This window comes from Pyrgilauda ruficollis, unplaced genomic scaffold, assembly GCF_017590135.1.
Source record: "Pyrgilauda ruficollis isolate IOZ18807 unplaced genomic scaffold, ASM1759013v1 scaffold14, whole genome shotgun sequence".
NCBI classification, from domain to species: Eukaryota; Metazoa; Chordata; class Aves; order Passeriformes; family Passeridae; genus Pyrgilauda; species Pyrgilauda ruficollis.
In genome coordinates this window covers 10,695,506-10,708,824 of record NW_024512543.1, presented here as the reverse complement: position 1 = coordinate 10,708,824, position 13,319 = coordinate 10,695,506, and the positions used below count along the sequence as shown (strand labels likewise).

Here is a 13,319-nt window from a genome sequence, read left to right as displayed (position 1 = left end):
CAGAGAAGAGGGGGCGCCAGGTTTTGTGACCCCTGTCTCCAGAGAGCCCTGTTACGTTCTGCAGGCTCACCCCTACCCAGAGCACTTCGGAGAATACTGTTACTCTTTTCACCAGAGCAGCTTGTCTGTGGAGGTCTGTTGCCACCTCATGAAGGCACCGATGGTACTGTGCAGTCATGCGTACCTGATGAGGACTTACACCAAGCCCAGTTTTGCTGAATGCAATAAAAGCCAAACTGTAAATATTCCCTTGCTCAATGTTTTATGTAGCCTTTTCCCTTCTGCTCATGTTCAGCTGGGAGAACTCCTTTTTCCTTTTAAGTTTGGTGAGTTTTTTTTGTTGGGGTTTTTTGAGATTCAGGGTAACAGGTGCTTTGCTGGCTCTCCATCATTTCATTACCATCTTCTCTAAATGCTACTTCTTTCTCTCTGTAAATAAAGCTCCAGCAAGATAGTATCTCAAGCATTCTTTTATGTTTGTTCCCATGAAATGCATCTGTGCACTTAGGTCCCAGCTCTCCATGATGTGGCCTGGATTTGAGCAGCTTCTCCTACTGGTTTTCCAGCATTAACCAAACTGACACTTGTCCTGATGGCACGCTGCAGTGTCAGTGAGATTGAGTAAACAACCATGTTAACAACACTAGGAAGGAACTAGAATGACATGAGTCAGCACCTTTCTGTAGATTCAGACAGTCTGTTTTCTCTTTCCTTATTGAATAGATCTGCTGCCTTGTTTCTTTCCCAATAGCAAAACATAGTTAGGACTAATGTTTTGTTTATTTTTATAATTTTCTTTGACTGTGACTGGAGAAATTAATACAAACCCCCTTTGGACAAAACTGTTTGTTCTCAAGATAGCTGCCTCTTTTTCTCAATGGGCTGAGGCTACACGTTGTTCATCTGAAGCACCAGAAACTGGGTGCAGGCTCATGTCAGTGGCAGTGATGGAAAGCCTAGCCAGGAAAATCAAGTGGGTGGCCTCATTCCTTTTGAGAACAATGGGAAATGGCAGCCATTTCTGGGTGAAGCAAGAGCTTGCTGTGAAGCAGACAAATGCTGGATGTGGAGTACCCCAATACTGAAAAAACAAATCTTTCCTTAGGGAAAGCAAGTTGCAGAAATTGCCCACCAGTCTAGTCAAAACCTACCTACCCCAAAAAAAAATCCAATTTAGTGTAGACTTTTCATGACATCATGCAAGTTGTAACAGAGAGGGTGGTATAAAAGTTTCTATTGCATGTTATGTCAGGTAGAACAATAAGATATGTTTCAGGCCTCTAAATTTCTTCTAAGTTTTGAGCAGTGACACATTAGAAGCTAATTCACCACTGTGATTGCAAGTTCTCACTTTTTTTTCTGTGCACAAACTGTGGCAAGTGATGTGAGGCTGAACTGAAAATCTCATACGTAAGTCAGGGCATCAGACAATGTGTAAAATTTGATTTAACTTTAAAGCTGAGAAGGCTCCTTCACACTAGTGTTGCTTGGTATTTTTTTTTTCCTTAAGCTTGAAAATTACCTTCTAAAAACAAAACAGCTGCCCTTTCCTGGTGAGAGGTGGTTGTGGGTCGGGGGAGCTGGATCCCAGCCAACTCCTCTGCCCCAGTACTGCACTGGTCAAGTGGTTGGATGCAGGGGGTTGCTTTGCGCTGATTTCCTTTTACCCAATTATGCTTTGTGGGATGTTCAACCCAAGGAACATGGCTGAACGAAAGAGGAAGCCCAAGTTTTCCAAGGAAGAACTGGACATTCTGGTCACTGAGGTGACCCGAAATGAAGCCATGCTGTTTGGGAGGGAGACAGTGCGTCTATCCCATGCTGACAGGGACAAGATCTGGGAAGGCATAGCCAGGCAGATCACATCAGTCAGCCAGGTCCCCAGGTCCGTAAAAGACATTAAACACAGATGGGACGACATGAAGAGAAGGACCAAGGACAAACTGGCGCTCATGCAGAGGTCCCTCTCCAGCCCCGGCAGCGCGGGGCAGCCCTCAGCCATCGTCCTGACCGCCCATGAGAGAGCCATCGAGTCGGCGCTGCATTCGTCCCACCAGAGGCACGGCTGCCCGAGAGCGGATCTGGACGTGGTTGACAGCCCAACAACGAGCTGTAAGTATCTCTGCCTTAACACCTCTTTGTCTCATGCTTGCATATCTCACCAGAAGAGCATTATGTGTTGTGTGAGATGGCTGGGTTTCCTGTTCTTTTGCTGTGGTTGGTTCATGCTCTGGTGGTTGTGGAGTGTTGAGATGGATTGTTTCCAAGTTAAGGTCATCTTTATGTGTTTATCTAGTTGTTTTCCATACTGTCATCTGAGAGTAAATAATGGATTATAAGGATGAATTAATCCTACAAGTGAGGGAGCATCTGTATTTGAAGTATGACTGCGTTCAGTCTGTGGAAAAAGTGCTTGTAAAGGATTAGGGTATCTTCACCCTGATAAAACAGCAATGCTACTAAACTGCAAGGCATCTGCCTCTTGCCAATGGATCACTTCCAAGAGAGCTTTGGGGGTCTCAGTGATCATCGGTGTTCATTGCTGAGGTTGGGCCACTAATGATTTCTCAGTAGTGGTCTGAAGGATCAGCATGAACACTGTGAAAAAGGTAGACAATAATGACTCCTTCTTCACTGGTTTTAAAGAAACTGCTGGCCCCGCTTTTGAAGTTAATCTTCTTACACCACAATTCTCAGACAGCTTCCAGTCTGCAAAACAAGCTGCTTTGTGCAGGTTCTTTTCATAGTTTTGTGCACAGTTTTCTTCTGTGGAGGTGCGGCTTCTTGTTTGTGAGCTTTTAGGGACGCAAAGGAGAGAAGGAGGTGATAGTTGACTCACTTCCCAAGAACCTAACATCTCATGGGTGGTGCTCTCCTACCACACTGGGTCTGAATCATAGCTGAAGTTGTTAGTGGGAAAGCAAGAACAAAATCTTCCAGAGCTGACATGGTGGGACTTGGTCATTCTTTGCATCTGTCTTGGAAGCCAGTTGAACTATTTCAGAGGTAAAAAGAATACTGGTTATGCTATGCAGAATACAGCTGCACCAGGTGAAACCTTGTCTCTTCTTACTCTTCAGATGCCTGTACCTGTGAACTGGCACATCACTAGATATTTATCAGACTAATGATAGTTTTCCTGTGGCATTTTGCTTTAGTTTTGATTTTGCATCAAGTGTATTTGCCTGATTAACATAGGGTCTTTTGCTGCTTTGTCTGATTGCCTCTTTGTCTTAGTGATGCCAGGCCACGTAGTGGCTTTGCAGAACACACTTTGAGAGCAGCAATACAACATCTACGCTCTTCATAGTGCAGAGGATGTGAGAAATGGGGGGAGCAGGACTTTTACATGACAAGTCTGTGTCCCTTCAGAGTATTTGTGCTAGCTACCTATGGGTTTGGGGAGGATAAGTGATTGCTACTCTCTGAAATGGATTAATATTCTAGTAATGAACAGTGCTCTGTGCAGAATACCACAATAGCTTGGGTCCACCCACTCTCAGGTTTCTCATGGCTAAGCTTGTCACACAGATGCTAACATTGCAGCACTTGCATGTTGAGTTATGCATCAGAAGCTACAGGCTTGTCTGAACTGGCAGGCCGGGGGGAGGGGAAAACTCTTTTCCCACTTTCTTTGAGATATCACAGAAGCCAGTGTTGAGAGGGATTTCACATTAATAATTCATGCTTCCTCTTCTGTTCAAGCTGATGAAGATGAAGAGATGCCAGGCACTTCTCGGGAACACCACTTCGCTTCGCTGCCGAAGGCTGGTGCAGGTGTCAGTCCATTCTCCAGGCCCTCCTTTCTTCGCACTTCTTCCTCGTCAGAGCCTTCGGAAGCTGCCAGCCAAAGGCAGGAGCTGCGCTGTCCATCCCCACGCACCACCTCGGCCTGCAGACCCCCACACCCCCGCACAAGGAGCCCGCCCCTCTCCAGCTTCGACCGCCAGCTTCTCCATTCCCATGCACAGCAAACAGACCTGTTCAGGCAGTTCTGCCAGGAGCTGGTGGCCATTCATAGGGACATGGCAGATAGCATGCATGCCGTCAGCCAGAGCGTGGCTGACCTCACCAGCCAGGTTGGCCAGATGTGTCAGACACTGACAGAAATACGTGATGGGGTCCGGGCTTTCCACAGGATACAAGATCCTGGTGCCATGCCAGGGTCCTGTCTGCAAGCAGCTTGCACTAAACAGCCCCCTGAGCCCAATGCAGAGTCTAACCAAAACCCTCTAAAACGGACAACTCCTGCACGGGCCACCAGGTCACGAAAAAGAAAACATCATTTTTAGTCTGTTTCATATAAAGTAAAGAAGGATACCCCTTCCTGAGCTGCTGCATGTTCACATGGCTTCTCCATGTGTATCAGTATTCTGTGGGGAAGGTCAACAGCTGACCCAACCTATCCATCCCCCTGCTGGCTAACAGAGCAGTGTGAATATGGCAGCTAATTGTAGGACTGGCCCTCTGCAATGGCAAAGAGGAATCTCAAATATAGTAGAGCTTGGAATGTAGGACATCTTTGGGTGCATAGAGATTAAAGAGTTTTCACTGGCTTCCCCATGCGCAAAATGCTGTATAAACTAAGAGATGCAATAGAAATTATTATCTGGATCTTTCCCATTCCTATGAAATGTTACTTACTGAAACAGCATGCTACAGAGATCCCTTTGCAATCAACTCACAATTTTATCCTACTGCTGCATTCCTGTAATCTTCCTGAATATTACTATATGCAGTATGTGCAGAAATACAGCCTTATGATAAAAACTCTTATTGATCATTGCTTTTATCTTTCATTCAGTGACAGTGGGCTGTCCGGGGCTTACACACAGCTTTGGGGAGAGGAGTGTAAAAGCAGAGCTTGTGCAGGGAAGGGAAGAAGGCATGATTTTCAGGACAGGTCTGAGCACCATGGGGTTTTAGACTGCTGAAAAGGGTTGCAAAGGCATAGGCCTTTGCAAGGATCCTGCAGTACCACATGCACTTGTGTTAAAGAGTTCAGCTTTTGTTTGCTCCAGTCTGAAACTCCTACTTTTCATAATTGCAGTTAAAATACAATTATTTCATCATATGACAACATTTAAAGATAATTGAATCATATTATTTTCTTGAATGTTGTCAAATCTTCAGTTTTGAACCAACTCACCCCTTCAAAATGCGGGAGACTTGAATAGAAACCAGAAAAGATGTAGGGCCTACTTCTGGCATCAGGCCAGTTTGGTTTTGTTCTACTGTAATTCTGTCAGCTTCAGTACAGTTACTTTGCACTTAGTTTTATTTAGGGTGGGATCTGTACTGTGTTTTCCTGTCATGAGGAGTTTACAGTCTAAATTCACAGCTACATAGGTTAAAATTTTAAGCATGTTGGTTTTATACTGCTTTCTTTCCCTATATAGGTGCAAGAAAGAACTGTGTTACAACATTTGAATTACTCTAGAACTGTGTGACGTTCCCATGTACAACACTGATTCTGGAACTAGGCTTTAATAGTGTCACTTCAGGTGATGATAATATATGTGGTAGCTCTTTTATAATATGTCTTCTCCTTAATTTTCACCTCTGCATCTAGCATGCTGCCCCCATCTCTGGAAAAACCCAGACCGTTATCCTGATAAGCTTCAGCAGGGAAAAGGGTCAAGCTGTTAACCACACAGCACACTGTGCTCTCCAGGCTCTTCTAAAGTATCTGGAGGTTGGTTTCAGGACACTATTCCAGTTAAAGTGAGTGTGCATCATCATGCCATAGCTGGGCTACAGGCTTGGCAAAAAAGTTACAGAAACTTCTGTGGAATTGAACAGAGGCAGGGCAGTGTAGCAGAAGGATGGCTTGTTTTGTGTGGCCTTCAGGGTCATCTTTAACCTGTCTGACCTCTCCTTTAAAAGCATAGTGCACTAGCTTCTTTCCTGAAAAGTCCATTGTATATCTGCTGTGTCAGGCATTCATGACATGCTTTTCCTTTTTTTTTTTTTTTTTTTTTAAGATGTTCTGTAGTTCTAATTCAAGTAATTTATTTTTAGTGGTGCAATAAAAGATTGCTTAAGGAAGTAGTGGTCTGGCAAGGAAAAAAGCCTCATTCCTGAGGAATGACCCAACTGGTTTCATATAGAGGACATTCCCTTTAGTGCTGGTGCCAGACCAGGGCAGAACTTGCTCACCTTCCACTGAGGATATCCTTTTACTTCTGCTGAAACATTCATATTCTGCAAAAGTCTCAGCCTCTCTTCAGATGCAGGGGAGATTGGGAAATCTGACAGAAGTGGATCTAATTTATGAATCAGAGAGAGCTGAAAAAAGGATGATATGTTTTAAAGGCTTTCTGAGTCAATATGGTGCTGCTGCTATACATTAATATTAGTATTTTATATTTTTATAATATTTGGTCTCTACTGATGCCCTCCCATGGGTATAGTGGTAAGATTAGCTCCTTTGATATTGGCCAGGGGGATCCCTTCTAGGAACCCTCAGGTCTGCAAAGGAGGAGACTCCTGCAAGTGCTGGGCACTGGAGGGAGTTAACATTATTGCTGCCATCAGTTTGACCACAAAGATGTATTTACAGAGAGCATGCTGGTGCAGGATGCACACCCCTTAATGCAAATCCCCAAAGGCTGGGTACTGGTCAGGAGAAAGGACCTTTTACTATAAACTGCCTGATGTCTCCCCTAGGTTCCTCTGTGGACTATTACAGATTGGCCCAGATCTGGGGACGTATCTCTTGGGGCCATGTGTAGACCCCTCGGTGGAGTGGCTTTTCTGTACTGGCTCACAAAGGATACTTCTTCCTGCACCTGTCATGTTAACTGGCTGTTGAATTAAGTGTCTGTCAAAGCAAACTGCTGTGCTCAACCCCAGTGTCTCCATGTCTTGTACATGCTGAAAAAAATTCTCTCTTTTAAAAGTATTTTTGTTAAGAATGCAATAAATATATAACACTTTTAACACAGCTGCTGTTGAGTCGTTTGTTTCTCGCTACAATTTTTGCCTGAGCTGGTAACTAGCCTGTCACAGATGTGGGTCTCCTGTAGACACTTGGCATCAGAGCACGGAGGCAGGGTTTAGGGGTGGCATCCCATGGCATCAGACTGGGCTGGTGGCTGCTGTCTTGTGTGGGATCTCCTGCCCTGGCTCTGTGCCCGAAGTTGGTTTGGGACAGGCCAGTGGCTGTGGAGTGGGCAGCAGGGAGCCATGAGGCAAGTCCAGGGCAATAGTGGAGAGGAAAAGGGGAGAAGCCTGAGCCTCCTTCCAGCTGCATAGGTCTTCTCCCTCCTCACCGTCTCTTCTGGATCCTCACCAGAGGCTCTGTCCCCCTCCTGGGGAGGAATGATCCCAGCTGCAGAAAAATAACTTGACATTTTTTCTGGGCATGCTCACTTCCCATCCCAGAACTTGGGAATTTGGTGTCCTGAGTGGGCTGGGCCTTAGTAAAAATGCAACAATGATTTTTATTTGCTGCTAGCTAGAGAGTCTGTGGGAAAGGTGCTCCTGCAGAGCAAGGAGCTGTGCCTCTGTCAGCTGTGGGGTTGATCCCAGCCCCAGTAGCTGCAGATGAGTCAGAAGTGGTCTCCCTTGGTTCTGTGTCTGGTCCTGAGTAGCCTGGTCAAGAACTGTGGTGTTCGGGAGGCTGGCCTGTCCCAAGGACTAGACAAGACATGAAATAATGGATTTGTGGCTGGTGGCAATGCCTCCCTGCAGGACCAGGTGCAGCTGAGGGTGTCTGGGTCTGCTGAAGGAGCAGTATGACTGCTCTTCCTCTGAGGATCCTCCCTTGGGAAATCTGCTCTGCAAGCAGAGCTTTGCCCATCAGTGTGCAGTGCTAGGGTCAGCCTAACCATGCCTATCCTGGGTGTCCAAACCAAGGTAGCCTCCTTGCTTCAATCCAAATGGAGTATTTGGCATTGGGAAGGGGGCTGGACACTATGCAGGCTTCGCAGGAAGGGTTGGGTTGTTTGGGATATGAGCACTTTGGCCTTGGGATGTGTGTCAGTGAAGGCTGATCATGCCTCAGCAGGTGGTTTGTGCCCCTGGTTCACCAAGCTGGCTGCACTTTTGTGGAATGATTTTTTCCATCCTTGGAAAGTATCTGCCTCTCAGCTGTGGCTTGCAGTGGCGCTAAGTGCCTTAGACCAGCAGTTGGAATGTGGGGTTTATGCAGTCCTTTGTAACTTGTGTCTTTTGTGCCTCTGGGGAAACTGGAGCTTGGGGCTGGGCAGCACTGATTCAAAACTGTTTCTTTTGTGTGGATGATCTCATCCCATTTACTTTACCTCAGGGAAGTATCACAGATGGAAAGCTTCCTCTCTAGGAGTGTAAACCACTTGCTAGCTGGGTGTGGCTGTGAAGAAACGTGTTTGTGACTGGATTATCCCAAACTCTCTGTTGGAGGCTTCTGATGAGAATAGCTGTGCTAGTGGCTGCAGGAGGCTGGATGAACAGCCAGGCAGCATTTGCTGCCGTGTTGCAGCAGCTCATGCCCTCCAGCCTGCACTCTCCTCCCAGCTCCCTGCTGCTCCAGCAGGTGGCCAGAGCCACAGGATGCAGGCAGCAGAGCTGAAGGATACTCGGGCAGAAACGTGGAGGGCTGTAGAGGTAGAAGGAGAGCAGTGAAGAGAAAAAGCTCATGCTTAACAAAATACTTCATAACAAAAATGAGCCCTGGTGGGCGTAGTTAACTTCCCATTCAAAGCTGTATTTTCTACATCTCACTGTCAAATACTGTTTGCTGAAAATGCACTAGACCATCCTGCCACTGCTGCATGAATTCCTTGGTGTCACTGGATGTAGATGTACAGGTCCTGTATGTTATAATAAGGATCTCTGAGTGACTTTAGGTTAGTAAATCTTCACAGGGGCAGCCTGTTGTGGATGGTGGGATCCAAAGTAGGGTCTCTCCTTAGCTGGTGCTGGGAAGCATCCTGACATTTTGCTTGGACTGGAGAGAGCATCCCCTAGGATCTGTGCTGCAAGGCACCAGCACATTGGTCTGTCTCAAGGGTTGTGTATCTCATGGCTGGCTGAAGGCCTGATAAACCTTTTGAGGAGTGATAGCTAACACACAGAAGCAACAGCCTGGCAGCTGTGTGCTGTTGCAGCACCTCCTTCCCACCCCACTGGTCCAGGTCTCTCTTCCTTCTCAAATACACAAATAGTACAAATAGTACAAAACTGGTACTACAAAAGTTCCTTTGTTTTGTGATCAGAAGTAAATAAAGGTTAATAAAAGCCGATGTTGGCAGTACCAGTCTGCTGTTTAAATAATTACTGAAGATGGCAGAGAATCCTGGGTAGCACACATTAGGAAAAATACAACTGCTTGCAGGCACATGCACAGTTGCTTAACATTAAAACCAGAGCCTCAGGCAGTCTGAGACATTGCCACTGCAGAGTTGTTTTGTGGGAAGTTTCACCAAGTTTGCGACTTTATATGTGTGGGTTAGTGGGATCATGTGCAGGTGGACTTGGGTCTTTATCTGTGCATTCACATGGCTAGAGAAGGTAGACTATTAAAAAGATTTGACAGATTTCTTAAGCCAAAGAAATACCTGTATATACATTAGGCAACTTAGGCAAGGACTAATAGCAGCAGATGTCAGAGGAGCCGTATGCTCCCCTCAGCCTCCTTGCCTTTGCTTCAGTGGGGCATGCTGAACATGAGGCATATAGCATAAGAGAAAAATAAGTTTTAGCTATGAGCTGTTCACATCTGATTTGGGGTCTACACATGCTGTGATGGGGCCTCCTTCCTGGGTAGGTGTTGTGAGCTCATGCTGGTGGCAACTGGAACCAGTATTACCAAGCCTTTTTCATGTCCTCTAGCAGGAATGGGGAGCTAGTGATAGATCTCTGTTTTAGCAAGTTTCACAGAAGGCCAGTTGCTGGGACTAGGAATAAATACATTTCTGCTGAGCTGAAATGAAGCTGGTTTAAATCAGGAAAATAAATCCCATGCCCTGATCTTTTTGTCAGCACTGCTAGGAGATCCCCACAATGCGGTGTTGGGGTTTCCACTTGCAGAGCTGAATTGGTTTCTTACATCACACCCTGCTGAATTCCAAAGTGCAAAACCTTCCAATACTGGCATGTCCTTGGACAACCAGCACGTACTCCCATGCCCATTAGGTATCCATGTTTCTGTCCTTAGAATCTCAGTTCTGCTTGCCTGAGAGGACAGAAGCAAGAAAATCTGTTACCAACTAAAAAAAGAAGGCAGTCTTTTCGGGAAACAGACAGGGAGAGGAACCCTGCCATATTCCAGATATTCCTGAGAACAAGGGAGGGAGCCCTGGGACATGAAGTGACGGTGGAAGTCTGGAAGTCCTTGTTTCCATCACTAGGCAAAGATATTTCTGACTGGGAGGGTCTGTCACCCTTGCTGGCAGACATCCCTTCAGACTGGATGTGCATTTGTGTCATCCCTTCCCCAGCAAAAAACGGCCCCACTTGGCTTAGTGTTCCCTGGATGTCCATGCTCGTTTGCACACCATTGCTTGTAACTCCATGCTTTCCAGCCTGGCTGTGTTGATGTCTCTCTCCAAAGGTCATTCTGGCTTCTTCATGGTTGTCATTCTGATGCAAGGGGGGGCACAGGAGAGACGTTTGTGCTTCACACCTGCCTTGTCCCCTTGCCCTCAGATATGTCATCATCTCCCGGGAGGAGAGGGAGCAGAACTTGATGGCCTTTCAGCACAGTGAGAGGATTTACTTCCGTGCCTGCCGTGACATCCACCCTGGGGAGAAGCTGCGGGTCTGGTACAGTGAGGACTACATGAAGCGGTTGCACAGTATGTCCCAGGAAACCATGAACAGAAATTGCACAAGTGGTGAGTCCCTTCCCTTTCCATCCTCTCTCCTGATCCCCTCAGGCTGCCCCTCAGTTGGGCCAAGTGTGGTGGGTGAAGCAGGTTTTGCACAGGCTGTGTGAGGAGAGTTGCATTTCTAGAAGCAGAGCACCTCTGGGTGAGAGCCCCAGCTCTGCCTGGCATGGATGGATGGGTGTACAAGAAGAATAAGATACCCACAGTCATGGAGATCATGAAAGAAAGATTTGTGCTGTGATGTGTCATGTCATGTGTTGTGTTGTGCCATGCTGTGTGTGTGTGTGCTGCAAGGGCCTGATGCAATGCCCAGGGATCATAGAGCACCCCATCACAAGACTTTCTGGCCTGAAGATTGCCAAGCTGATGATCCTACAAGACAGCATTAGGTTTTTCCTCTGAATATGCTGCTTTCTCTGGCTCCTGTGAGCAGCCTGTTTGAGGGAGCTCTGGCTGATTTTGTGTCCATATGAATGAGATTTCCTTGGTGTGTTTGTATGTCCATTTTCCTCGTTTAATTTATCTCCTCTTTCTTCAGAAAGATAATTTGGGATCAGCGCGACATCTGCTCCTTAGTCTCACAACCTTAGAATGTGTATACAACGTACAGGAGGCTTTGTACTTGTCAGACTGATTCTTCCTTGGATAAAAATTATCTTGTCTAAAGAGTAGCAATGTTGAAAAAAACCCAGCAGTCCTTTGGGTCCACATATTGTCAGCAATATAGGAAGCTTTAAAGGAAAGCAAAAATTCTTAATGCATCTGTTCATCTGTACAGTGCTGATACCTGAAGTTAATTAGGAACATTTCTTTCCAGGCTAGATGCAGAATGGCAGGGCCTCAGAGGGGCAGCCACACTAAATATAATTTGTAATTATGATTCCTGAGTATATTATTACACAGCTGCTGTTGCTGCCTTGACTTGGTAAAAGGTGTCTCCTCTTCAGTCATGGGGTGGACAAGATGTCCTGAAAAAGCTGGTTATCTCTATCACCTTAAGGTTGTTATGCGCTTGCAGTGTTATATCTTGGTGGCTGTACTTGGGCAATTCCCACTTCTGAATTAACATTGGTATGAATTTGCTTTTTTATGTCAATGAACACCAGTGAGTGATTAGGCTGCAGTGATTTTGCTGCACTAACATGCACAGTCATCCAGATGGCTTAGTCCTTTCTGAAAGTACAGCAAGAGACAGTCTGTGCCCTTGGAGCAGCTGCTCTACAGGGACACCAAGGCTTCGAGCTATTGCCCTGCCATGCAAGCATGCCTTTAGTCCTGGATTGTCACGGTGTCATGGTTTGTGGGAGCTGAAAAAGTAACTCACAGCCTGCTCTGTGCTACGAGTGTGGTGAAGATCTGCCTCAGGACTCTCCAGAACCTGCCACAGCCTAATGCACCCTCAGGTAGAAACTCATGTGGCTACGGAGACCATTCCAGAAACCCCCTGACATCTTGGTGAGCTCATCCTGCTGCAAGCTGGTCTCAGCCTGCCTTCACAAAAGGGGCACAGAGATGTTAAAACGGAGCATCACCTGGGCCATTGCTAGACTTGTGAGAGACATCGAAGCTTCAGCTGGGAGGGCACTGGGAAGTGGTCAGGAAGCAGCACAAAAATCTGCTGAGTCTTTCTATTTAAAAGATTTCAAATCCCTGCAGATGTGTTTGTCAAAGGAAGTGGCACACTTTATGAACTCACAGGAAAATAACATGGTTCATGGGTTTTGTTTCTGCTGATGGTTTCTGAGCTGCCTCATCATTGGATTTGAGACCAATAATATGAGGGATCATCTTGTGATTTCTAGCTTTTCCATAGGGCTGAAGCACTCGGCTGGTTGGGGGAAAAAATCACCAAGAAAGAAGAACCAGTTCTCTAAATCACTACCTCTCACAGTAGTTGCTGTGGTCCATAACAGGGGAAATACTAAGAGAGAGAGTGAAAGCTTTGTCCATAAAAATTCTCATCAGTGTGTTGAAAATGAGATCTGTTGTTATGGATTCACTAAAGAAGTGGCTGGGTTTCCTAGCCAGCATCCAAACCCAGTGCAAAATTCCATCATTCAGGCCAGCCCTTTTTACAGTGCCTTACTCTAACTGTTTCAAGTCGTGCATCTTTTCTGCATTCTTAGCATTGCTCTCCTTAGAGAGGGAATGGTAGCTTTTGCTCCATAACTCTTATGAAAGCATGAATACACTTTAAGCAAACAAAACCAAAAATCAGCATAAAACAGCGTCTTGTTTGGGAAGCCATCAATGCTTGAAGTTATTTACAAGATAGAAGAGTGATGGAAATTGAGCCAAACCTATCGTCTTTTGAATTTCCAGGTAAGGAAATCTGGCTATTCCCTTTATTTTAAGCAATTAATAATTTATATGAGGTTGCTTTTAATATTTTTTTTTCAATTACTGAATGGTCATGCTCTCAAACTCCACCAGGACAAGCTAGACGTCCCATTCTTGGAGGGCATTCACCCATTGTAGCTCAGTTGACAATGTGTACCTTAGCTT

The 13,319-nt window shown here is 45.9% G+C and overlaps 1 protein-coding gene across 6 annotated transcripts in view; it reads left to right on the top strand.

The window, feature by feature from the left end:
* PRDM11 (PR/SET domain 11) overlaps positions 1 to 13,319 on the top strand; it is a 48,777-nt gene that overhangs the window by 24,136 nt on the left and 11,322 nt on the right. For 4 of the 6 annotated variants that reach the window (XM_041459820.1, XM_041459819.1, XM_041459821.1 and 1 more), the window contains exon 6: positions 10,633 to 10,820. In XM_041459820.1, the coding sequence (XP_041315754.1) occupies positions 10,633 to 10,820 (188 nt within the window). Of the gene's footprint in view, positions 1 to 1,699; positions 2,113 to 3,705; positions 6,935 to 10,632; positions 10,821 to 11,950; positions 13,137 to 13,319 lie in introns of those variants that run through there. The other 2 variants (XM_041459823.1, XM_041459822.1) reach the window with 2 other exon arrangements.